This window comes from Vulpes vulpes, chromosome 13, assembly GCF_048418805.1.
Source record: "Vulpes vulpes isolate BD-2025 chromosome 13, VulVul3, whole genome shotgun sequence".
Lineage (NCBI taxonomy): Eukaryota > Metazoa > Chordata > Mammalia > Carnivora > Canidae > Vulpes > Vulpes vulpes.
The window spans coordinates 131,117,670-131,143,675 of record NC_132792.1 but is presented as its reverse complement, the minus strand read 5'-3'; the positions used below and the strand labels follow the sequence as shown (position 1 = coordinate 131,143,675).

The 26,006-nt window shown below is 35.6% G+C and overlaps 1 protein-coding gene across 4 annotated transcripts in view; it reads left to right on the top strand.

Annotated features, from left to right (window-relative positions):
* The window catches only part of NME7 (NME/NM23 family member 7), a 259,209-nt gene that overhangs the window by 64,479 nt on the left and 168,724 nt on the right, over positions 1 to 26,006 (top strand). For all 4 annotated transcript variants that reach the window (XM_072732953.1, XM_026003344.2, XM_072732951.1 and 1 more), the window contains exons 4-7: positions 2,473 to 2,583; positions 5,923 to 5,973; positions 9,120 to 9,327; positions 19,183 to 19,288. In XM_072732953.1, coding sequence (XP_072589054.1) covers positions 2,473 to 2,583; positions 5,923 to 5,973; positions 9,120 to 9,327; positions 19,183 to 19,288 — 476 coding nt within the window. The remainder of the gene's footprint in view (positions 1 to 2,472; positions 2,584 to 5,922; positions 5,974 to 9,119; positions 9,328 to 19,182; positions 19,289 to 26,006) is intronic.

Genomic DNA, 26,006 nt, shown 5'->3' with positions numbered 1-26,006 from the left:
GCCCTTTGCCTCCTGTCAGCATTTCAAGAGAAAATGAAATTGTATTTTAAATTGTTTCGTCAGTTTTGTGTTTTCCACATTGGTTCTTGTTCATAGAAATTGATGACTGCTGCTGTGTTTTATATTTTCTTTAAGAGCTGTGGTTCACAGAGTTTCTTCCAGAGTTTAGCATAAACAATTTATGGGTTAATTTGGTTTATGAGTATAATGTGTTATAATGAGAGTTAAAAAGTGAAGAGTTTTAATTCTGTCTTCAATGAAGCTATACAATATAAAATACTGTCAGTTACTCATTTGCTTCAAAATAAAGGAAAGGATTGTCTGGCATAGCTTGTAATAAACAAACTGAGATGAACAATTTTTGTTATTTAAAAGTTTTAAAAGCCAGTCAGCTGTCACATCCAGTGGTAAGTAAAGGTATTTGAATTATATTTTTGTTACATCTTCAGTCAAGCCTGTTCTCATAGGGGAAAAAAGCCAGCTATGCTTCTTAGATGGAGTCCTCGAATTAATGCTAGTGTGTCAGAACAACTGGGAATAAAGAAGGGAAAATGACAGGAGTTCTTTATCATAATTTTGCATGTTCTATAAACTGAATTTCTCCAACTGATCTGATTTTTATCTTGCATTTGCAAATATTACCCTTGAGGGTTTTGTGATTATGCTCCCTTTTGATAATACTCAGTGTGACATTATTCATGGTGTGGAAAGAGTGCAGACCTGGATGTCTTGTGAGGGGAGTGTTTTATCCTGAAGGCGTGACTGACCCGCTGTGTGACTTTTGGCATGTTAGCTCTTTGGGCCTAGTTACTACATCAGTAGAATGAGGGCATTCAGGTGATCTCCATCACCAAAAATCTACTAATTCTGGGGCTTCATGGTGGGGATAGTGCTTTGCTCCTGTGTATCCTCTTAGAGGAAAGTGTGATTTTAAAAGTTAGCATGATACTCGCCATCTGTATATGTTGCCAGGTAAGAAGACATTTGGTTCTATGTGCATCCCTTGTGCTATGCTTGAGTGTTTAAAGAAGAATTTATAATTATTTCCAAATCAGTGATGCACTGCATAGCATACATTTGTTAAAGTCAAAGAGACCAAAAATCAAATTCATAATATATTAAATGCAACTTTTTAAAGATTTGTCCTCTTTTATAAAATGTGTTCTAAGAAATAGAAATTTTAAAGACTGCTGTTTTTTAATATGGGGACCAAGAGCAGGGTGCCTTCAAAATGTGCCACTTTGGATGGAACTGGAGGGTATTATGCTGAGTGAAGTAATAAGTCCGTCGGAGAAGGACAAACATTATATGGTCTCATTCATTTGGGGAATGTAAAAAATAGTGAAAGGGAATAAAGGGGAATGAGAGAAAATGAGTGGGAAATATCAGGGTGACAGGACATGAGAGACTTCTAACTCTGGGAAATGACAAGGGGTAGTGGATGGGGAGGTGGGAGTGGGGATGAAATAACTGGGTGACAGGCACTGAGGGGAGCACTTGAAGGGATGAGCACTGGGTGTTATGCTATATGTTGGCAAATCGAACTCCAATAAAAACATATACAAAAAAATGTGCCACTTTGATGTATTGATTATTTAAAATAAGAGTTACTAAAGAAACCGCCTGCGGGAGGACACTCAGACTCTCTTCTGTCCCCCTGAACATAGGAAATGAATCTCCCATGTAAAAGGTACTCTCTCTGTAGTAAGAAGTAAAAAGACATCATAAGAGAGAGGAACCTTAAAGCCTACCTAGCTTTAGAAGCAAACCTTGTTACTTTCTAATCTGCTACTTCTGTCCAAATTCTGTTTAGAATTCTTTACTAATTAAAGCTCCTAAACATCTGTTTTTTAGAAAAATATTTTATTTTTAAGAAATCTCTATACCTAATGTGGGGCTTACCTCACAGTTTTGAGACAAAGAGTCACAGGCTCTACCGACTGAGCCAGCCAGGCTCTCTACATCTGTTTTTTTTTAATCCTGTCAGTCCCTCACAAATTTATTGTCTCCCTGTCTAAGAAGTATAAAAACTGCCAGTTTTGGTCATTTATTTGGGTCTCAATTTCATTTTTGGGACTCCATGCACACGTAATAAAACTTTGGATTTTTCTCCTGTTAATCTGTCTCCTGTATGTTTAATTCTTAGTGCAGCTGGAACCACTTAAGAGGTAAAGGAAGTATTTTTCCTTCCCTACATTAATTTGGGCATATTAAACGTGACAATTTTAACTTTTTATTCACTTTCAGCTTTTATTATTATTTTTAGATTGGGTATATAATTTTTATTTTCCTGAGGAAAATAGTAAGCTTACTTTGTATAAATATTTCAGAGACCTTTAATATACTTATTTTTATGATTCATTTTGATGTTTGATGATCTAGGATGATTGTTAAGGGAATTGCCACTGCTTGGGAATTATAAGTAAAAACTGAACTATTTTATTTTCAAACTTATTCTTTATATTCTTACAGAACATTAGCTCTGATTAAACCAGACGCAGTATCAAAAGCTGGAGAAATAATTGAAATGATAAACAAAGCCGGATTTACTATAACCAAACTCAAAATGATGATGCTTTCAAGGTAATTTGTTGATAATTTTCAGGTATATAAAGTCTAGTCCTTCTTCTTTCTTAAATCATCTTTTATGTTTCATGTCATTGTTTATAATAAAAACATCTCAGTGAGTGGCAAAGAATAGAATAGTAATCTTATTAGAATAAGAAAACAGTATGATACCAGGTTATTAGATTAATCAATAATGATTGAAGTCTAAGCAAATAGGAATTGTGAGATTGTACCTGCCCCATTATTTATTTATATAAACCCACTATGTGCTGGGGTTTTTCAAAAACACTTTACATATATTAAACTCACAGAACCTTCATAGCAACTTTATGATATAGATGGTTAAAATCTCCATTTCACAGATGAAGAAAATGAAGTGCAGAGAAAATTGTCCAGAGTCATACACCTAGTAAGTAGTGCAGTTCCATGCAGTCTGGCTCTAGATTCTATGCTTTGAAACATAAGCCTCCTGGCTTTCTAGAATATATGTAAACTGAAAGACCTCACATGGGGGAAAATTCAAATTAAATATATGTCATTATTGTGGTAAAAGTGAAGGTATTTTGTTAAGGTTCCTAGAGATTAGACTTATAAAAGCTGTATTGACTATCTACTGCTATCCATTCACCGTTCCTTTTCTCCCAGAGCCAAAAATGCAACTGCCCCATATGACACAGACTATGTTAGCTATTATTGTTAGTAGCAGTAATACTAGTGATACTATTATTTAGTGGAACTGAGGTCTTGACCCTTTGTAAGTAGTTAATTGTCTTATTTCTGTGTATATCAAGAATGCTCTCATAGCAGGCAATTCTGGAGAAATGACTTTGAATAGTTTTAGTGAGATTAAAAATTGTTGATGTCTCTACGCTGCTACTGCTTGATAAATTTGGCATCAAACTCCCCATGATAAAGATGCCCAAGAAAACTTAACTGCTTCCTTAATTTTTTATAGTACCTCATACATCTCTATTAATAGTACTATCAAGTCTTATATTTTGCCCAACTTAAAAGCTAGTAAGTTAGTCTTTTACTCTCATGTATGCTAGGCGGAAGATGTGGGACATCTGGGTCAGAGATAAAAGACTTTATTATGGTACAGCAGGCAGCATGAGCATCATGCTTATGATGCTTCTTCTTGCCTCCATGTCCTGTGGGAATACTATGATATGGATCCACATGTATGTTGTATACATAGTTTGCATCAAAGCTGAGGAGCTTTGAACTTGGGTTATCCACTGTTTCATTAGCAACCATACACAAGACTGCTCTCTGTACTGAAGAGAAATGTGACCTCATCCCTCAAAAGTTGCTCACTGTAAACAAAACTCTGAGAACAGGCTAGGATAAAGGGCAGTTGGGGCTTTGTGTTCTTGATACCCAGTAAGACATGCTAGGAGTCTGGACACCTGTGGAGGAGTGTCTCCCAGGGCTTAAATCTTTGCTAAACTCATTTTCTCAAATGTCAGTTCCTCCCTCATGACAGTATCTGAAAAGCACCAGCTGAGTTCCATCTGAATTTGTACTTCCTAGTTCTTGGATTAGTGCCTGATTCAAGGTAGGCACCAAGTAAATATTTCATGAAGGCATTAAGAGATAAATCTTTGTGGGAGAATAGTTTCTTTATAAAAACACAAGATGTAACAAAACAATAACAAAAAACTCCCTTTGGATGCACATGTTAATGATGCACATGTTAATATTTCTCTCCGCCTTGACTTTTTAAGGGAGAAATTGCATAAGGATGATAGGAAAAATTCATGAACTCTCATCTAGATTTCAATTTTGTATGTTGAATAGAGGTAACTATAGGATCAGTGACATGTTAGAGGAAAACAATGAAATGCTTTTTTTTAAAAAAAGATTTTATTTATTTATTCATGAGAGACACACAGAGAGAGGCAGAGACATAGGCAGAGAGAAGCAGGCTTCCTGCTGGGAGCCCCATGTGGGACTTGATTCCAGGACTCCAGTATCACACCCTTTGCTGAAGGCAGATACTCAACCACTGAGCCACCCAGGTGTCTCACAATGAAACACTTTCAATAATTAAAATTTTTCTTTTCATCAACATTAAAGATTATGATTTTTTTCTCTTTAAAATAGCTCAGCTTTTATGTAACAGGAAGGGCATAAACAGAGATTTGCCGCCAGAGAGTTGGGTTCAAACCCCCTCATCCAAGTTATGTAATCATGCTGAATTTCATTATCTTCATATGTAAAATGTAGGAGATCATACCTATTTCAATATATTATAGTGAGAAATAAAATAATTTAATGTTGGCATAATAGGCCTGAGTTTTCTTCCCCTCTCGTTTCTTGGGATGAATTTTATTTATCATATTTGCATAGTATACTTTCATAATTTCTTCATAGCCAAAGAAAATATTTAAGTATATTTGGTTTGAATAATAGAATGCCCTCATAGAGTTTATTATGTGGATTCATTTTGTAGTAGGCCTGTAAGATCTTGAAATATTACATACTAAATTATTAGGCATGAAAGATAATCCTTTGCTAGAGGACACTTGAACTTCTCTGATGTTTTAAAAAGTAGACACATTTCTCACATACTGTGAGCTCAGCTTAAAGTCTATAAAACTGTCCCAAGTTTGAGATACCTGATTTGATTAAAAAGTTGTTTAGACTTTTCAGCTAATCAATTTAAAGGCCATTATCCTTTCAGTGTCTCTGTAGATATTCTTTGTGGGAGTATAGATGCAAAAGATAAATCCCTATTGCCCTTATTAAATTCTGAATATCTCCATGTTACCCTCCCTTTTCTGGTGATATCAGTTAAAACATTTGTTTTTCAATACATTAATAACCAATAAGAATACATTGATATGCTTAACTTGTCAAGCAGATCTTAAACACACAAGATCTAAGAGAGAAAACTATAACTATTAAATTCTAGTCTACCCTTTCAAGTTAAAAACCTGAAGAAGAAAGTGACTAATTTTGAATTTGAAGATAGCTTTGCATTTTTTAAATGTAACTTATTTGATATCTAAATAACAAATAACTCTTATTGGTCAAATGTTAAACTTTGTTTCAAGAATGTTAAAGATGCTGGTGCAAAGGAAGATTGTAGATATGAATGTGAGGAGAAAATGAAATCGTGCCGCTTACATTCATTGTAATTTTACATCTTAATAGATATTCAAGTAGCAAAAAATTTGAAAGGTGGGAGGATTCGAGTAGAATATTTGGTGAAAAGTCATTAATCAGTTTACATACGGAGCAAATAAATACAGGATTTCATCTTTATTTTATTAATGCAAGCAAAAATATTTTAGTAAAATAATTTTTAAAATATAATTCTTACCTGTTGTCATTTTGATTATTTTTCAGGAAAGAAGCAACAGATTTTCATATAGATCATCAGTCAAGGCCCTTTTTAAAGTAGGTGCTGACTTTGGGGCAAGTGGGTTTTCAATGGAGGATACCCCAGAAAACTAAAGAATCGTAGTTTTACAATTCAGAAATTTTTGACATGGAAATCATCCATCAAAACGACCATAGCAACATCTTGCAGCTGTAAAGAAATGTTTTCTAAGAATTGTTTTTTTCTGGCCCTTTATTAGATTAGGATTTTTATTTCATAATTAAATATCTTAAACTATAATCAGAAGCAAATAGGATAATTTATTTAAATTATATGTCATAGCTTTCTTTTTAGATTTCAGTAGATTAAAATAGAGTGATAATTATATTTTATGTTGAGTATTTTTTTAATGGTTTTTAAGATTTTTGAGTAATCTCTCTATACCCAACATGGGGCTTAAACTCACAGCTCTTATGACTGAGCCAGCCACGTGCCCCTGGGTTGAGTGCTTTTGTTGTGCTCTTGGCATTCTTGTGTACATAAAACGATGTTAACAGAACCCTTATTTTTTCACTAATACTTTTGTTCCTTGAAATAGAGCAACTAATGTATGTTAGAAACTGATGTTCTAAATATTTGGGATGTATTTAAATTTAAGTGAATATTGTGAAAATTATATTATACTACTATTGACAAAGAAATGCTTACATTTCTAATAAAGAAGGATATTAAGCTGCTATAATAAACATGCTATTTGGTATCCTGCATATGATAGAGTTTTTTAAAATTGTATATGAGAAAATTATTATGTTAGAGATTAGTTTATTTTATTTATTTATTTTTTTTTAATATTTTTTTGAATTTTTATTTATTTATGATAGTCACAGTGAGAGAGAGAGAGAGAGAGGCAGAGACACAGGCAGAGGGAGAAGCAGGCTCCACGCACCGGGAGCCTGACGTGGGATTCGATCCCGGGTCTCCAGGATCGCGCCCTGGGCCAAAGGCAGGCGCCAAACCGCTGCGCCACCCAGGGATCCCAGAGATTAGTTTAAATCAAGTAGTATAAAATATTCCCAAGCCTTGTTAGAATATATAATTTTCTTGGAAATTATTCTTTATTGTAGTCTTGCTTTATGTTTATATAACAGTACCTAATTTAATGTCTTATATGTAATTAGCATGCAGTAAATTTTTTTAAAGATTTTATTTATTCATGAGAGACAGAGAGAGAGAGAGGCAGAGACACAGGCAGAGGAAGAAGCAGGCTCCATGCAGGGAACCTGATGTGGGACTCGATCCCTGATCTCCAGGATCATGCCCTGGTCTCCAGGATCACGCCCTGGGCCATAGGCGGCGCTAAACCACTGAGGCATCCAGGCTGCCCGCATGCAGTAAATTTTATTAAATGAATGAATTAACTAGTTTTCTGGTCTTAATGAAAGACACAACAAAAGATGTAGCTATAGTTGTTGGAGGTAGTCTCATAAAGCAGTATTTTTTATGATGAGGCACACCATTCTCTACATTATTACATGCCACACTCAGGTTATAGGCTTAATCTACTATGTGTTTGAGAAATCTGTATTAACAGGACATTAGGTTATTAGTTTCTTGAGGCAAGGATATCGCTGAATATTCTGATTTGTAGTAGGTAATTGTTAAGTGCTTATTGAATGGATAAACATGGATTTGTTCTCTTGATTTTGATTCCTTAAATCTATTTTTTTCCTTTTTTTTTTTTTCTGCTAAGGCCTAGCAGAGTATGTATGAAGAGGTCATGTGGGCCTTTTAGAATGGAGGTTATGAATACTTCTTTGTACATCCTGTTTTTTAGAAATCCTCTTCAAAATGAATTGAAATGATTTAAAAAAGTATGGAAGGGAGTCAATGATTGATATAAAACAATCAAGAGGGATCCCTGGGTGGCGCAGCGGTTTAGCGCCTGCCTTTGGCCCAGGGTGCGATCCTGGAGACCCGGGATCGAGTCCCACATTGGGCTCCCGGTGCATGGAGCCTGCTTCTCCCTCTGCCTGTGTCTCTGCCTCTCTCTCTTTGTGTGGCTATCATAAAAAAAAAACAAAAAACAAAAACAAAAACCTTAAAACAATCAAGAATTAATAGGTATGAAAGGGTCATACTGTGTGATTTTCTCCAGGAGAATCCTGCCCTCTCTTATAGCTTGGATGAGAGAGAAGCATAGGCTTACTTTAAAAAGTATTCTGTCCCTGCCCAACACTGTGGGAGGAATGGTGTTACTTATTTCACGGTTAAATTTGTCACTGTTGCCTTGTGCATGTACAGAAGTGGCAGAGGGAAATGAACTGTTGCTTTTCATGGCTTGGGTTACTGTGACTCAGTGCTGGATTTAAAAAAAAAAAAAGATTTTATTTATTTATTTATGAGAGATACAGAGACAGAGGCAGAGACGCAGGCAGAGGGAGAAGCAGGCTCCATGCAGGGAGCATGATGTGGGACTTAATCCTGGGGCTCCAGGATCACTCCCTGAGCTGAAAGCAGGCGCTAAACCGCTGAGCCACCCAGAGATCCCCAATGCTGGATTTTTAATCAAGAACCTGTATGTATTCTTTAATAACTTGAGATAAGAATATCCCAGAGTAGCTTTTATAGGATATTTTTTCATAAATATCAAATATAAATATCAAAAATAAAAGGATATTTTCCCAAGACCTATTAATGTCTGTTTTTTCTTTATCACTAAGACCAACTCAGTGTTTATTGACTGAACATTTACTGACATTCTTTTATTCTAATCTACACAAAAATAAATTCTAACTGTAAATATAAGACCACTCATCATTTTCTCTATTATGCAATTTTATGTAACTTCAGTGGTAAACCACATGAAAATAAAAAGGAAGATCCTTCTGTACCTTTCAGAGCAATGGGAAAAGCATTAATCAATAATATGCATTTTAAGTCACTGAAGTAGTCATCAATTCAATGAAACACTGATATCTTTTTTTTTTTTTTGTAATGGTAAATGATTTGGCAGTGCTAGTGATCTGTAGTGACTCAGGCTACCACAAGACACTCAACTTATGAAAATTTTATTTTGCCAATGCATATCTCACTATATCCAGTAGTTCTGAGATCATAATATTAATGTATGTGTTGAAATACTCTAATTGTAATATATCCTTATTAAGAGAGATACGTGGTTGACAGAAAAATGAAGCAAATCAAGCTTTTATCTATTTTGTAGTGAGCTTATCCAGTTTATTACAAGTGGTCCTACTATCGCCATGGAGATTTTAAGAGATGATGCTATATGTGAGTGGAAAAGGCTACTTGGACCTGCGAACTCTGGTATGGCACGTACAGATGCTCCTGGAAGCCTGAGAGCCCTCTTTGGAACAGATGGCATAAGAAATGCAGCTCATGGCCCTGATTCTTTTGCTTCTGCTGCCAGAGTAAGGTGTTTTAAAATATTTTAATTCTGTTTTTGTTTTGTTAGATGTTTTATGTCAGAGTAAAGCATATCTGTCATGGCTGACTTCAGGTAGGTTATACAGATGATCAAGTTGTAGAGAAAACCTTTGACCCTTTGCCTAGGATTAAAGTGTTTCAATAATATGCCTCTTTTGTGAACTGGTAACCTGGTCATGGTCAAGATAAGTATTCTCCAGTTAAAATACTTGTCATCTCAGTTTACATTCCAAAGTCACTTAAATTATTCAGGCTCATCAATGTTTGAATTACTGACTTAATGTGAGACCAGCTTATGGATAGTAAATATTCAGAAAGGAAACATCATTTAGTATATTTTATTTTTGGCTCAGATCTAACACCATCTTCAAGTTTAACATCCTTTTCCTGTACAGAGCTAGTGTTCATGAAAAAGTCTTTATGCTTCCTACAATTATTTCTTATTTTTAAATCCATATAAATAAGGTGTAATACTGGGTTTATGCTAATGTTGATTTGATGAAGTTGCAAGTTTATTCTTAGTATCACAACAAGTTTCTCAGCTGATGTAAGATGGTTTTTAGTCTGGTCATGCTTTTGTTAAAATATTAGACAGTTTTTTAATAATTGAATTTTCCTTACAGTTCCATCAAAGGATCCTTTCAGCAATTCCTTCAAATTAGACTTTGAATCTGATTGTTGTGGTCTAGGTCACTGTTATATTTTGTTTGAACTACTGCAAAATAGTAGTAATTTTTCTAATTCTCTTTTCCTCTTCCTTTTCCTCTTATGCTCAATTTATAAAAATTTTACCTTGCCCACATAAAATTAACTAGGCCAAGAGTGATCTTTTAAAAACAAATCAGATTAAAAATTCAATTATTAAAGACTCCTCAGTGAATTTTTATTTCTTTTATAATAGAATCACAAGCTTCCAGAGCTTCACCTGATCTGATTCCCGTCTGTTTCTCCAACTTTATCTCCAAGTAGTGTCTCCCTTATTCACTGTATCCCAGGTTCACTGACCATCTTACTATTCCTTGAAGAGTGTATTTTTGCCTGGTCATTCAGTTAACAGGAAAGGAGGCAGAATAATTGAGTGGGAGTGAGGGGAAAGAGGGGCTGAAGAGGTCACAGAAATAGGGGAGATAGCACATGGTTTTGTAGGCCATGGTAGTATTTTTGGCTTTTTCTCTGAGGAAAACTGGGAGGTATTGCAGGGTTTTAAGTGGAGGACTGATATATTTCACTTGGTATATAAAAGGGCCACCCAAGCTACTGCAATGAGATTAGACTGTAGAGGATTAGAGTAGCAACAGGGAATCCAGTTAAGAGGTTCTTAGGATAATCCAGGGAGATGATAGCCTGCACCAGGGTGGAAGCAGTGAGAGGAGTATAGAGATACATTTTAAAATACATTTTAATGGTTGAAGGTCAAATGAGCAAGATCTCCTTCCAGATTGAATGTAGAATATGAGAAAAAGAGAGAGCAAGGATTACTCCACAAAGTTCTTGGCCTGAACAACTAAAAGGCAATAATTTGCCTAACCTGAAATAAGGAAAACTATGGCTAGAGTCAGTATAGATGGAAGCTCAGCAGTTACATTTTGGACATTGCAGACTTAACATGCATGTTAGTTATCAAAGTAGAGAAATGGTAAGCAAAAAATCTGGTTATGTGAGTTTGGAGCTGGGGAGGGAATTCTGAACTAGTGTCATAATATGGGGTCACTGGCACCTGGATGGTATCAAAGTCATGAGACTGGTTGAGATTACCTGGGAGAGACTACTTATAAAGAAGAAAAGAGAACAAAGATGGAGCCTTTCTATTCTAGTAAAAGGCTGAAGAGCAGCAAAGGACGTAGAGAAGGAGCCATCAGTGAAGTAGAAGGAAAAAACTCAGACCTAATTATGTTCTGGAGGCCAAGTGAGGAAAGTATTTTAAAGAGAGAGAATGATCAGTGGGGTCAAATGAGGCAGATCTATCAGGAAAGAGGGGAGGCCGAGAATTGACTACTGGACTTTGCACTACAGAATCATTGTGGAAGTTGGTAAAAGATGGAAGAATGGAGGCAAAGTCCTGCTGGAGTGGATTTAAAAGAAAATTGGAGACAGCAGATATAGAAGCTTTTTTGAGGAGTTTTGATGCAAGTTGAGAAAAGAAATAAGGTGGTAGATATGAGGAAAAGCAGGGTCTTTTGTTTTTTTTAAGAAGAGAAGTATTACAGATGTGAAAAATTGAAGATGTAGGAAAAAGAGGGAGACTTAGTGGTACAATGTCATTGATTAGGTGAAAAGGAATGGAAATTAGAGCACAGACTGTACATTGGTGCAGGGATAGTCATCTGGCACAACAAATGGGAAGGCAGATTATGTCTATGTAGATGCTTATTCTGATTGATTCACTTTTAATAAGACAGGAGAGAGCAAGGTCAAAAACAGCAAAAGTGAGGATAAGGGACAAGGTGTTTATTGGTTTGAAGAGAGAAAAGATGTAAAATAATGATCAAAAAGACTAGGAACCTTTAATCTGTGGAATCTGATACTGTCTCTGGATAGATAGTGCCAGAGTTGAGTTGATTTCTTAGACACCTTGCTGGTGTCTGAGAATTGCTTTGGTGTTCTGTGTGAGTAACGCCTCCCCACATTGGAATTGTGTCTGGAACACCTAAAAGACACATTTTTATTGGATATTAATATAGGTTGTATATATTTAATACTGTTGATGCTGAAAATAAGTGGGTTCAGAAATGTAAGGGAGGGTTTATACTTTAATAAAGATAAAGCTAGTCTTGTCTTAAGTATATATGTTTGTATGTTTCTGTTTGCACATATATAATGTGCTAAGGTTTAGAAAAATGCGTATCTGCAGATACAGTTTACATAATGATTTTTTTCTTCTTTTTGTAGTGGAGAAGCTTCTGCAGAGTTAGCAGGGCATGATCTTCCCTGCTTCTGTTTAGGTCCTATTATTTTAGTGTGTGATTTGTTTGATCCTTTATCCTAAAGAAATGTCTTAAGCATAATTTTTTCGATTTTGTACACTTAAATTTTTTAGCTCTTTCTGACATTCATCCCTGGAATATCCCATTGTTATGAACCTTTTAGGATATACCTTTTCTTAGCTCTTGTCTTGGGAGGAGTATTGTGGACATCACGTTATCTGACTAGCTATCAAAGAGAAATACTCTTGCTGGAACACACAGCATACATGAGGAAGTGAGGACAGTGCATGTTAATAAAAAATTGAAAAACATCATACAAGCATCCCCAAATAGTCTCTCCTTGATCTTAAATTCCTATTAGTTACTATTTAATCCTCTTTTCTGTCTTATCCAGACTATGTTCACCATTTTCTCTTCTTCATTTACCTTTGACTACTCATTGAGAGCAGTCACTACAATTTGGCTTCATCCTTTCATTCCACTGAAATCATTTTGGCTAAGATAATCAATGTTCTCTTAACTACAAAATCAAAGGAAAATTGTTCATTTCTTTTGTATCTTTCCAGTCAAAATCCTAGTAGAGTTTTTCATGAAACTTAATGAAATTTTGCATAGAAGAGCCAAAAGAGCCACAGAAATTTTGAAGGAGAGTATTGGTGATAAGATGGCTAATTTATGCAATAGGAAGCCTTTTATAAAGCTTTAGTAGGAAAAGCAGTGTGATATTGGCATGGGAGTAGACAAGTATGTCATTGTAATAGCCCAAGGGCTCAAGAAATGACTGAGCATATCAAGTGGCAAGTGTGAGGAGAAACTAGAACCTATGTCATACACTGTTGATGAGAATTTCAAATGGTAGAGTCACTTTGGAGAACAAGTTGGCAGTTAACTAAAAAACTAAACATATTACCTACCCTATGATCCAACCATTCTTAAGTATTTTCCTAGGAGAAATGAAAGCAAATATCAACACAAAGACTTATACATAACAGTTTTGTTCATAGCAACCTTATTTGTGATATCCAAAAACTGGAGATAACCCAAATGTCCAAGAGAAGAGTGAATAAACAAATCATATTAACACATGTAATAGTATTTGGCAATAAAAATGAATGAAATATTGATATGCACTATAGTGGATGAATCTCTAATCTTGCTAAGTGAAAGAAGCTGGACAAAAGAGCACATTCTGTATAACTTAAGTAAAATTGTTAATTCATCATGATGGAAAACAGATCATTGATTACAGGGCCAACTTATTAATGGTAATGAAGGTAATGGTGATGGTTAAAAGTGGGGGAGGCAGGGAGAGGCAGAAGAAAGGGATTACCCAAAGGAAGGAGGGGTGACTGATATGTTTAGTATCTTGATTGTGGTGATGTTTTCACAAGAATAAACCAATCTCAAAACTTATCAAATTATATTCTTTAAATATATTCAGTTTAAAGTATGTTAATTGTACCTCAGCAAAACCTAGGAAGCAGTAACAACAATTCTGCTCAACTATTACCAATTTCTTGGTTCTGTGTGAGGTATCCTTCCTTGATGCTTGCTTCATACCTACTGCATACCTCTATTATTCACCGTATTTTAAAAGTATTTGTGTTTATGTTTACTCTCCTAGTAGACTGAATTCCTTGAGGATATCCATCCAATTCATTATCATACCTCCAGGATCTAGGTCACTGGTATTCAGATAAGTTTTGGAATTCAAAACAACAACAAACCTTATGTTTATTGAGTGCTTGCTCTGTGGCAGGCACTGTTCCAGACACTTTAGTATCTCATTTAATTCTCACAATCTCCTGTGCAGTTGCTATATCGTCCCAATTTGCCAGGAACTGAGACTCAATGAATTTAAGGACCTTGGCCTCATGAGGACTTGAGCTGAGGCACTTTTGGCTCCACAGCCCCGTGCTCAACCATCAGCCTCCACTGTGTATGCTGAAAGTGGCAGCCTATCTTGTTTTAAACATTACAGTCTTTTAGAATACGGAAGTAATGGAAAAGCTTTCAGAGAATTTGGAAATAGAGAAAAGAAAGTTTGGCATTACTAATCCTGCCAGTGATGATTATAGTTTATGGCATATTCTGTCCAGCTCATTCCCTTGATCATTTATATATTTACAAACTAAATGCCATATACATGAATTTTATTTAATTGGATTCCTTTTTTCACTGAATATAACATTTTACATGTTACCAGATTACTGTCATAAGAGTAAACTTCAGTGGGCGCAGACTGTTTTACTGTATGATTATAACATGATTCATTTAAACATCCTTTTACTTACGGACATTTTGTTAGGTTCTCAGTTGTTTTTATTTGTAAATAAGGCTGCAGCATGAAGCTAAGTATAAAACTGAAACTAAGTCTTGTGGCTTCGTATTTTACTTCTTAATTTTTTAAAAAAGATTTTATTTATTCGTGAGAAATAGAGAGAGAGAGAGAGAGAGAGAGAGAGAGAGATGCAGAGACACAGGCAGAGGGAAAAGCAGGCTCCATGCAGGGAGCCCGATGCAGGAGTCGATCCCAGGACCCCAGGATCACGCCCTGAGCCAAAGGTAGATGCTCAACCACTGAGCCACCCAGGCATCCTTTATTTCTTAATTTTTTAGATTTTCTGAGAACAGATTTCTTACTTGATGTTGGAGTATGTAGAAAGTTCAATATTTTCATGTTTTAGTCTGGGGCATTTACAAAAATAACATTTATTTTAAGTTACAATGGGGATGCTGGGTGGCTCAGCAGTTGAGCATCTGCCTTTGGCTCAGGGCATGGTCTGGGAGTTCAGGGATGGGGATTTGGGGATCTAGTCCTGCACTGGGCTCCTTGTGGGGAGCCTGCTTCTCCCTCTGTCTATGTCTCTGCCTTCTCTCTGTGTCTCTCATGAATAATCTCATGAATAAATAAATAGTCTTAAAAAATTACTATGTAAAAGTTTTGGAGAAACTTTTAACTGGCAACCATTTAGTGATACTTCTTTATGGTATTTAAAGATAGGAATGTAGAGTAGCCAGATGTTTTTGTGAGTACCATGGATCTTAGGTGAAATTTGTGAAACAGTGCAACTGTATACTAGATGTTTTTGTGAGTACCACTGGATCTTAGGTGAAGTTTGTGAAACAGTGCAACTGTATACTTTACAATTTGTTAAATAAAATATAGTAAAAAAAAAAAAAAGTTGAAGATTCCATGAGCCTTTATTTTCGGGGAAAGTTCCATATCTCTATCTTTCCCTGGGAGGTAGTTTAGGAACATAAAAAAAAGGCTAAGAGTAATAGCAAGGACTCTTGGAAGGAGAGGAGCTTTGTGCAGTATGTTTAAGCAGCTCAAATCACAAAGGAATATGAACATTTTTTTATGCAACTTTACATTTGTTGTGTGAAGTCTTTAAAGTAGTTGCCATAACAATGACCTAGTAGAAGTGCTCTTGCAAATGTTAGTTTAGATTGATAATTGGGATAGGATAACCTATGCAGGGAGAAAGAGAAAGGCATAAAATAGGATTACTCACTTTCACGAAGAAGGTATATTTAAGTAAAACTTTTATATTTCTTGCCTAAATATACATTTATTCAGCATATGTAAATGAGTACTTGGAAAGCTGGCATTTTCATATTTAAAAGTTGAGGAAGAAAAGAAATGGAAGTTGAGACCAAAATAATTGGCCCCAATAATTGGTTAAAACTAGAGGCAGAACAACTGAGCACGGCTTCTCTACTTTTGAAAGCCAGATGATGGAAAAAGTTTGCGACTTTGGAACCAGTATGACCTGGTTTTGAATACTAACTTTGTCACTTGCTAACTTGTAAGGGCTTGTTATTCAAGCTTTCGGGGTGTCATTTCTCTCATTTATGCAATTTGGACATATTTTATTTAGCACATGCAGAGGGTTTTTTTTTTCCCTCTGAATTTCAAAATATTAATTGAGCTGTTAGTGAACAAAACAAGGTCCTGACTCACTTGGAGCCTACATCTATTCTGATATTTGGGGGGATACCAGATAATAAATAAATAGGTATAAAGCATGTCATGTGGTAAGTGCTCTGAAGACAATAAAGAAGGGGAAGGGACAGAAAAAGACCAAGATGGAGGAAGGATTGTGTGTTGAGTAGAGGCAAGGAGTGCTATTAAGTATGGGGTCAGGAAATCTTCATTTTAAGCAGAGATCAGAAGGAACTGAGGGAGAAAACCATGCAAATATTAGGGAGAAAGAGTATTCCGGGAGACAGGGAATAAAACATGCAAAGTTTTGAGGTGAGAACATGTTTGTTATGTTTAAGTAAATAGTGAGTGGATGGGAGTCAGTGATGCCGGGTTGGAAATCTAAGTGTTTTCATGTGAATAGGAGTTTAGCTCAAGGTATAGGTAGGAGCCAGATCACATAAGGCTTTGCAGACATCTAGAACTTTAACATTCATTCTGAATGAGATAAAAGACCATTGGAGAGTTCTGCGCAGAGGAGCGGCGCCATGTGTTTTATAGGTTTCATGCTGCCTGCTGTATTAATAATAGATCAGGCCAGGTGGGCGTAGGTGTGTTGGGGGAAAAATTGGAATGGGAGATCAGTTAGGAGGTTAGAGCAGATGTCAAAGGAAGAATTGGTGGTGGGCATGGCCCAGGGTGACAGATGTGGAAGTGGTCAGATCCTGGATATATTACAGAGGATTTCCTGTTAGATTGAATGGATGGCAAAGAAAAGGAGAAGAGAAATCAAAGATCATTCTAAGGTTTTTTCTTAGGCCTGTGCAGGTGGAGGGGCAGGAGAAACAGGGTGGGAATGAGCAGATTTATGGGAGACAGTGGAAATCAGGATGTTTTAAATATGAATTATCTCTAAGTGGTAGTGGCATAGATATATGGGTATGGTGTTTAGGGAGGAGGTTGGACTGGACTGGAGGCAGAAATGTGGGAGCCATGAGAATACAGATGACATTTAAAGACATGGGGCTTGGGACACCTGGGTGGTTCAGTGGTTGAGCGCGTCTGCCTTCAGCTCAGGGTGTGATCCTGGAGTTCCTGGATTGTGTTGGGCTCCCGGCATGGAGCCTGCTTCTCCCTCTGCCTATGTCTCTGGCTCTCTCTCTTTCTGTGTCTCTCATGACTAAATAAATAAAACTCTTTAAAAAAATCAAATAAAGACAAATAAAGACATGGGGCTTGAGTTCACCAAAAGAGTGATTGTAGATGAAAGACGGGCCCTGGAACTCTCCAACATTGAGGGATGAGAACACATGGGAGAAAACCATCAGAGGAGACGTAGAAGGAGCAACCAGAGGAGTAGGAAGAGAGTCAAGGGATGAAAACATTCCAAAATGTAGAGATCACCTGTGTCAAATCCTGTTTGGTCAAGTGAGATGGGGGCTGAGACAGAACCAGGGGATTTGGCAATGTGGAGGTCATATTTAAGAGAAAATGGAGGTGAAGTAAAGACAGAATAAAGACACCTCTTTAGAAGAGTTTTGTGGCAAAGGAAGCAGAGAACCAGGAACCCTAGAGGGGGCATTTCCTTTCCAGTCTGCAACCCTCTTGTCATGCCAGGTTTACTTCATTCATTCGTTATTATTACTGCCAGGACCTTGCAGGTGTTTGAGCTCTCATCTGTCTGATATAGGTTGTTGCGAATATGTAATCAAATCATCTTGTGTAGGACTACCAGTGGAAGTTGCTGTTCTTATTGATCAAGAAGAGTAATAAACAAAGGCAGCAATGTGATAGAAAAGTACTTGATGTCTAAGGAATAGAACATTTTTATTCTAAAATGTCTTAATGCCAGAGTTGCACAGGTGTATATACACTGCTATTTGCACAGTTCCTCTATGGTTTTTAAAATTGTACATCAGTGTGGCACACTAACAAATCCTATGATCTTTCCATTTTTAAATTCAACGAGAAATTAGTATTTACTTTGAGTCATTTGTTTTAGGTGCTAAAGGACTTACAAAACTATACAGATTAGTTACTTCACATTTGAAAATTGTGAAGGGCAATTACCCAAATAACCACAGTTTTATAGAAATACAGGTACTGATTAGGGGAATCACAAAAGGCCTCCTGGAGGAGGTGATAACTGAAGTGGTAGAGTTCTTTGGAGCTCGGGACAGAGAGTTTTATAGGGAGTAGAAGAATAACAGTAATAAAAGCTGAGAGGCAAGAAAGCATCTGTCTAAATAATTAAAAGAATTAATTAGTGTGATTGTGTTTGTGGCTAGTTCAAATTGCTGAGTTGTCATCTACGTGAACTATGTGCAAAGCAAATAACATAGCCTGAATCTGGTTATAAAATTAAGTTTATGTGACTTAATTGTATGCTTAGAATGATATTAAGTTGATTAGTTTTTTTAAAGATTGTATTTTTAAGTAATCTCTATACCTAACATGAAGCTTAAATTTACAACCCCAAAGAGTTGCATGTTCTACCAATTGAACCAGCCAGGTGCCCCCAGTTCATTAGTTTTAATTAGTTAAAACTAATTTTGCTATTCTGGTTCTTAAATACTAACCTGTTTCTATAAAGAATTCCTAGTTTTTAATTTTACATATTTTAATAAAAATTTTAAAATTGGACCTGTGTCTATGAACTATTGCTTTGGGGAAAATAAGAACTTTGTATTCATTATTGGCAATATTTAAAATATGTTAAGATATTTTTAGTTCTCATCCTGGGGAAGAATGATACATATTCTCATTACTTTAATTACTACTTTTTTATATGACCTTTTAATTAGAAGACTTAAAACAGGGTTTGGTTAATCAGTTATTAGTCTTTGTAAAAATCATTTTTAGAAAACTTGAAGCAAAGAATTTATATCATGAAACCTTAAAAGCAATTGCATAGTTTTTCCCAGAAATATACTAGGAGTTCAAGATAAGAGATTACATATGGCAAAGTTATTTCTCTTTGTCTTTAGGAAATGGAGTTATTTTTTCCTTCAAGTGGAGTTTGTGGACCAGCAAACACCGCTAAATTTACCAATTGTACCTGTTGCATTATTAAGCCCCATGCCATCAGTGAAGGTAAGTGCTATGTTGAAAGAATATATCCAAATACATGTTGTAGGAGCTTTTATTTTTTTTTAGTTTATTTTCTTGATGTATTTTATATATAGAAATTAAAATATAACTTTAATATTTTAAGTTTTTTCTTTGAAGTCACATGAATAAAGGCCATGAGGGAAAAAAATCTATACATCTATATTTAAGTTTGTATCTACATTTTTTAAAAAGGTGTTCGTTGAGTTGCTGATCATGGTCATGATTATCCTGTTTCAGGTCTTGATTCTTTGACTTTTAATCTACCTCCTTTCCTTCCAATCACATAACCAATTCACTTAATTCACTGAAATAATTCTCCTAAGGTACCATTTAAAACAATGTCTACCATATCTATTGTATGCCCTTTTTGAGGAAGCTGGAGAAACTTCCTATAGTTCTTAGTATCTGAAATCAAGTTCTTTGAACATATAAATATATATATGCACACATGTATATACACATGTATGCACATGCATAGATAGGTAGATATGTGTATATGGCTGTAGAGTTTGCAAACTTATCTTTATTTTTCTTCTCTTTATTTTATTGTGTTGTATGTAGTTTTGTCAACTATTCCAAATCTTTTTGGAAATGAGATGGGCATAATTCAAAAGATTATCCTTTAAAAAACCCTAGAATATTCTAAATAGTAAACATAATTGAATGGGTTTATTAGTTTCACTTTTTCTAAATATCAAAGTAATTTAGGTATACACTAGGAAATTTGGGGGAAAAAGTAAAAAAGGAAACAGTAAAAGTTACCTGTTTTCCCATTATCTTGATATAGTCATTGTTTATATTTTTATATTTCCTCTACATCATTTTCTTCTGAATGTGTGTGTGTCTGTGTGTATACACTGACATGTCATTGCTAACATGGTTGAGATGTATGGCCATAGGCTTATTGTTTTAATTTAATTTTAGGGGACATTTTTGGATGTTCTTAATTCTTCATTTTGGATGTTCTTAACAGTTGTACACTATGTAATCATACAGATGTATAATATTGAGATACTTAGGTTGTTTCCAGGTTTTTGATGTTAAAAATAAAGTTTTGAAGAATATTTTTGGGCATTAATATTTGACACTATCTCTAATCATTTCCTCTGGCTAGTTTCCTGAAAATAGAATTATTGGTTGAAAGATCTGAGCTTTAAAGATCTTGTTGCATAATGAATGGTTCTTTAATTATTGAGGAAGTGCTTTAATATCTTGTAGATACTTAGGACCACAGTTACGGGGAACTACTATGGGTGATGGCTAACGAACATTTACAGAGGCCTTAACACTTGCTGGGTTGTAAACTGAGTACCTTATACATTATCTCCTTTATTTTTATTATATATATTTTTTTGAAGTTAAATTTGCCAACATATTGTATAGCACCCAGTACTCATCCCATCAACTGCCCTCCTCAGTGCCCGTCACCCAGTCACCCCATCCCCCTGCCTGCTTCCCCTTCCACTATTCCTTGTTTGTTTCCCAGAGTTAGGAGTCTCTCATGTTTTGTCACCCTCTCATTTTTCCCACTTATTTTCCCTCCTTTCCCCTATAATCTCTTTCACTATTCCTTATATTCCCCATATGAGCAAAACCGTGTAATGATTGTCCTTCTCCAGTTGACTTACTTCACTCAGCATAATACCCTCCAGTTCCATCCACGTTGAAGCAAATGGTGGGTATTCTTCTTTTCTCCTTTAATATTCACAGCAATATTGCCAAGTAGGTGGGTGTATCATTCTTTTCCAGATAAGTGAGCTGAGGCTATCTGCCAATTTAGAGTAAGGAATCCAAGATACAGACCTGGTCTCTTAACCTCCATGTTCTTTCCTCAATGTGTATGACTCCATAGCAGGATGGTTATAATAACATAGTTAGCAACACTTCCACAGAAAGTAATAATAATATTTGAAACAGCTGGTGTTGATAAACTATAAGCTATAGAAAACAAAATTGGGATTTTATGTTGCATTCATTTTTTCTTAACCTTGGGATGAATATCACACACTTACACCCACATTCATATACACACACATACACACACACACACACATACATAACATATACACGTTTTAATGTGATGAGACAAATTCTTGTTTAAAGGCCTAGACTTCATTAAAAAGCTTATGTTTGGCATCTTAATACTTTTCAATTGTTATTTTTCTCCCTCCCCCTATTTTCCTCAATTGGATTTTTAACTGATTTAATTTTTTTTCAGTAAAATGTAGTGCTTGAAGAGACAGGAATAAAATAGAATCATAGTCAACACTGTTATATACTTTAATAATTGCATAGATAAACATAACAAATCTAGTAACGATCAAACAAAAAGATGATATCAAAATGACTAATTTTATATTTATACAGGTTTAAGTAATTTTCAGTCAGCTATTCTTTAAAGATTAGCTATATTTCATGTGTTTATATTTCACATGTAACATTAGAAACATATGAGTTGATTAAAGGAAATTTTTGTAAAAACTAATCAGATGGCAGAATACTTTAAACTTTGGCATTTTAAGGCTTTTTTCCCCCTTTTCTTTCTAAATATCAATTTTTAGGAATCTTTATATAACAGTTTTAAATATGCAGTTAATCCAGCTCAGAGTTTAAATTGTGGCCACAATGAAATACAGTTTGGAGTCTTGCATTGAGCTTATTGTTAGATTTATGCAGGCCCTTGAGAGCTTGTTTGGAGGTTCTAGCAGGGGAGTGCAACTACTCGTATACCCTTGACCGAAGAACGGTCCTCCTCTATCGGGGATGGTTGTCCTCTTCGACCTACCAAGTGCGCAGCTTCGGGAGGGACGCACATGGAGCGGTGAGGGAGGAAGGGGACACCCGCATAGCCAGCCAGATCAGCAGAATCAACCCTGGCGGTCAATGGGGTGACAGATGTCGCAGCCAGATTGCCCTCACATCCTATGCAGGCCCTTTCATTGCTGGTTTTTGTTTATCTTTTTCTATAATGAAAAAGATAAACACTTCCTGGTATATTTAATTTCACCTATGGTCTAGTGTAGGTGTGAGGGGAGAAGAGATTTTTTTTTTTTTTTAAAGGAGTTGTTGATAAGAGAACAATTGAAATCAAATTGGTTCATTTCCTTCTGTTGACTATCAACTCCCCCAAAGAAGGCCAGAATAGCTATAATGAAGCCACAACGTCTGCTTATTGCAAGGAGAGTACATCTTGACAGTCTTAGCTATCAGGGAGAGCTAATAAAGCAGATATTGTAGAGTCTTGGGTGTGACCTTGAGAGATTTAAGGTGGGTCTTTTGGTACAGTGATGTGATTGAAACTGCATAAAGTTCCTGATATAATAGTTTAGGATTAGTGGAAACAGTGAGACAAAGATCTTAACCAAGACTTGTAAGCGTACAGTTGTTGGATAAGCGAGTTGTTTGTCCAGTTGAGGGAATATTGCAAAAAGGGGACTGTTTGAGTAGTCTATTGTTGGGGTAAATGGACTTTGGGGAAGTTCCTGAAGTGAACAATGAAGCTATTTACTGATTTACAGCCTTATCTTTGGGTAAGAATTTCTTGGCACAAATAATAAAGTCATGTGGATGTAGGCAGCCTTAGTTCTTAGTTCTATAGTTAATCTATGTGGATGTGGAGAGATCTAGAAAAGAGACACCTTAGTTTGCAGAAGAGACAGGTGGGAAAAAATAACGAGGTGTGCTTTGCAAGTCTTTTTATGTTTGTAGATTGAAGTACATTTTGTCATTTGGGGACTCCGGTTTTAAAACTCCAGTTTTCTTCTTGGAAGAAAACCAAGGCAAATGTTCTTATATTCTTTTTTCTTTTTTTAACTTAAAAACTGCAATGCATTTGTTTTGATGTCCTCAGTTTTACTTCCATGTAGTTAGTTTAATTCCATCAATGAAATGAATTATTTTTTCTCTGAAATCAGGCTCTGTAGGCTTGAATTTTGGCTCTGCTACTTACTAGTCATGGGATATCAGATAAATTACTTAACCTCTTTGTACCTTATTTCCTTATCTGTAAATAAGAATAATATAGAATACCCTCTTTAATAGGTAACTGTAAGGATTAAAAGCATTGAATGTAATGATTAAATGACTAAATGATTAATTAACTGATTAAATGTAAGGATTAATGTGTTAAATACAGTGTTTAAACATTTAAAGTGCTATGTGTGTTAGACGGTATGACTGTTATGATTACTACTCTATTACTAGTGCCATCACCACTACTACTAATGTCATTACCTTTTAATTTTTAACTAAAGTTAATGACTCCTTAGTAACAAAGCAATAGATTAAAATGCTAACAAATTGCAACTTCCACATCAATCATCCACAGGAAAAAAAAAAAAAAAAGAAGGAAAATCCCTATCATTGTTTACATCTAGTTGATTCAGCAGCTATCAGAGATTATCTATGCTGATCATCTGTGGTCTATTGTGGTTTGCCCTGGGCAGGAGGTGGCAGGAGGAGCCACTGTAGTGCCCCCAAATTTAGCCTTTTTGAAATATTAAAGTCCTGAAGTTTTGTTGGAAATTGTCCTGTCTTATAACAGATTTATACATTAAAGAGTTTACTGCATCATTTATAAATTGTTCTTCCTGAAATTTAGTTTATTCCTCAGTAAAATGAGTCAAGATAGTTTATAAGTTTCCTCTCAGCCTCTAAACCCAGTATTCTGTATTCCAGTGTTGTGTATTAGCTGCAAAATTAATGCTATTTTCATGGAGACTGTTTCAAAGATTTTATTTTTAAAAAGACATATATAGACAGACTTGGAGTATGTTTGCATTTAATTAATTAGGAAGCAAATTTATGAGAATATTGGCCAGTTTGTAAATTTACCCCAGAATTGGCTCTGATATGTTAGTTGAAACAGGATGAATAACAGCAAGATCATATTTATCAAGTTCTTCACTTTTAAAATTGAGTTATTCTTAATCAGAGCATCTTGCAGAGTTTTAATTTCCACCCAGAATGGTAGTTTTGTTGCTAGGTAGGCCCAGAACCCTGTAAGACACATGCCACCTAATGGCAGCCCCCTGAATTTGAGGGGGCCGATAGAATTGGTTAAGTTCTCAGCTTTTTTGTTAGATTTCCTTTAAGTAATTTAGCTTCTGGGAAACTGTGGAAAAGACACGAAATTTTTTAGTGCAAAGACTTTGGATGTAAACATCGTAAATCTAACTCCTTCAATGAAAATTCCTGGAGTGTGCCGTTTTGCTTAGAATGTCACAATTTTGGAGTTTTGTGAATGTTTTATGTTCTATCTGAAAGAATAAACAAAACAGTTGGAGGGAATTTATAGCAGATGTACCAAGTGCAGTGAACTAGTTCACTGCCTTTGAATGCATTGAGTGCAGTAAATGCATTGAGTGATCTTGAAGCACAAAATTATAGGCCATGAAAATCCCTAATGAATTTGTAAGTTATGAGAGCTTTAAATGAAATTAGTGATTTAAAAGGAGTTTCAAAACTTTTTCTGGTTTCATGGTCCTGAAGAAATAGGTATGTATTAGGCTATTGAGAAATTTTTATTTAGAAACAGTGAAATTTTGTTTGCTAATATGTTTCAACATCTAATAAGCTTTAAAGTAAAATGTGAGTCCCTAGGATTGTCAGTTATGACAACTTGACTAAAGGCAGATGGGAAAAATCAAATCTTGTTAGTGAGACACTTAGGGATTCTCTTAACTATAGAACAACAAAACCAGTTTCAGTACTATCAGTTGACATTTATGGAGTGTTAAGTACTTTACATGAATTATTTTATCCTCAAAACTATAGCATAGGTAGTATTTGAAGCCCATGTCACATTGAGAAAACCTAAGCAATGAGGTTAAGTAACTGGCCCAAAGTCACATAGCTCTTAGGTGGTGGGGTTGGTATCATTGTATCACATCGTACCATTTTGCCTCTATGTAGATTATCACATAAACTCTATAAATTCTCATCATCAGGTTTGATTATTAACCACATTTTACAGGTGTGGAATTGAAAAATTAGAAGGGAGAGTTAACATGCTGAATTCTAGAGCTATTTGATTTCACAGCTGGGATTATTTGTATTATTCCATGAATACTCAGGTCAATTGATTGCTTGTGGAAAGCCATTCTGGATAGAAGGTTATATAATAAGTGGTATGAAGGGTGATTTAAATACCTTACATCGTAATGGGGTGAAACATACATTTTAAGATAGGACTTAGAAAAATTAATGCCATTCTGGTCATTAGTGGCAGTTAAGAGACAAATAATGGACAAGTTCTTGAGAATTATAAACTTAGGATATTTCCTTAAAACTTTTCCAGTTAAATGGGAATGTTTTACACACACACACACACACACACACACACTTTAATTACTGCTTTATTTATTTATTTATTTATTAGAGAGGAAGAGAGAGATAGGGGGAGGAACAGAGAGGGGGAGGGAGGGAGAGGGAAAAAAAAAATCTCAAGATTCCATGTTGAGCCCCAGACTGTCATGGGGTTTAATCTCCTGACCCTAGATCACAATGCTGAGTGGAAATCAAGAGTCCGAGATATTGGGGCACCTGAGTGGCTCAGTGGTTGAGCGTCTACCTTTGGCTCAAGTTGTGATCCCAGGACCCTGGGATTAAGTCCTGCATCAGGCTCCTTGCAGGGAGCCTACTTCTCCCTCTGCCTATGTCTCTGCCTTTCTCTCTGTGTCTCTCATGAATCAATAAATAA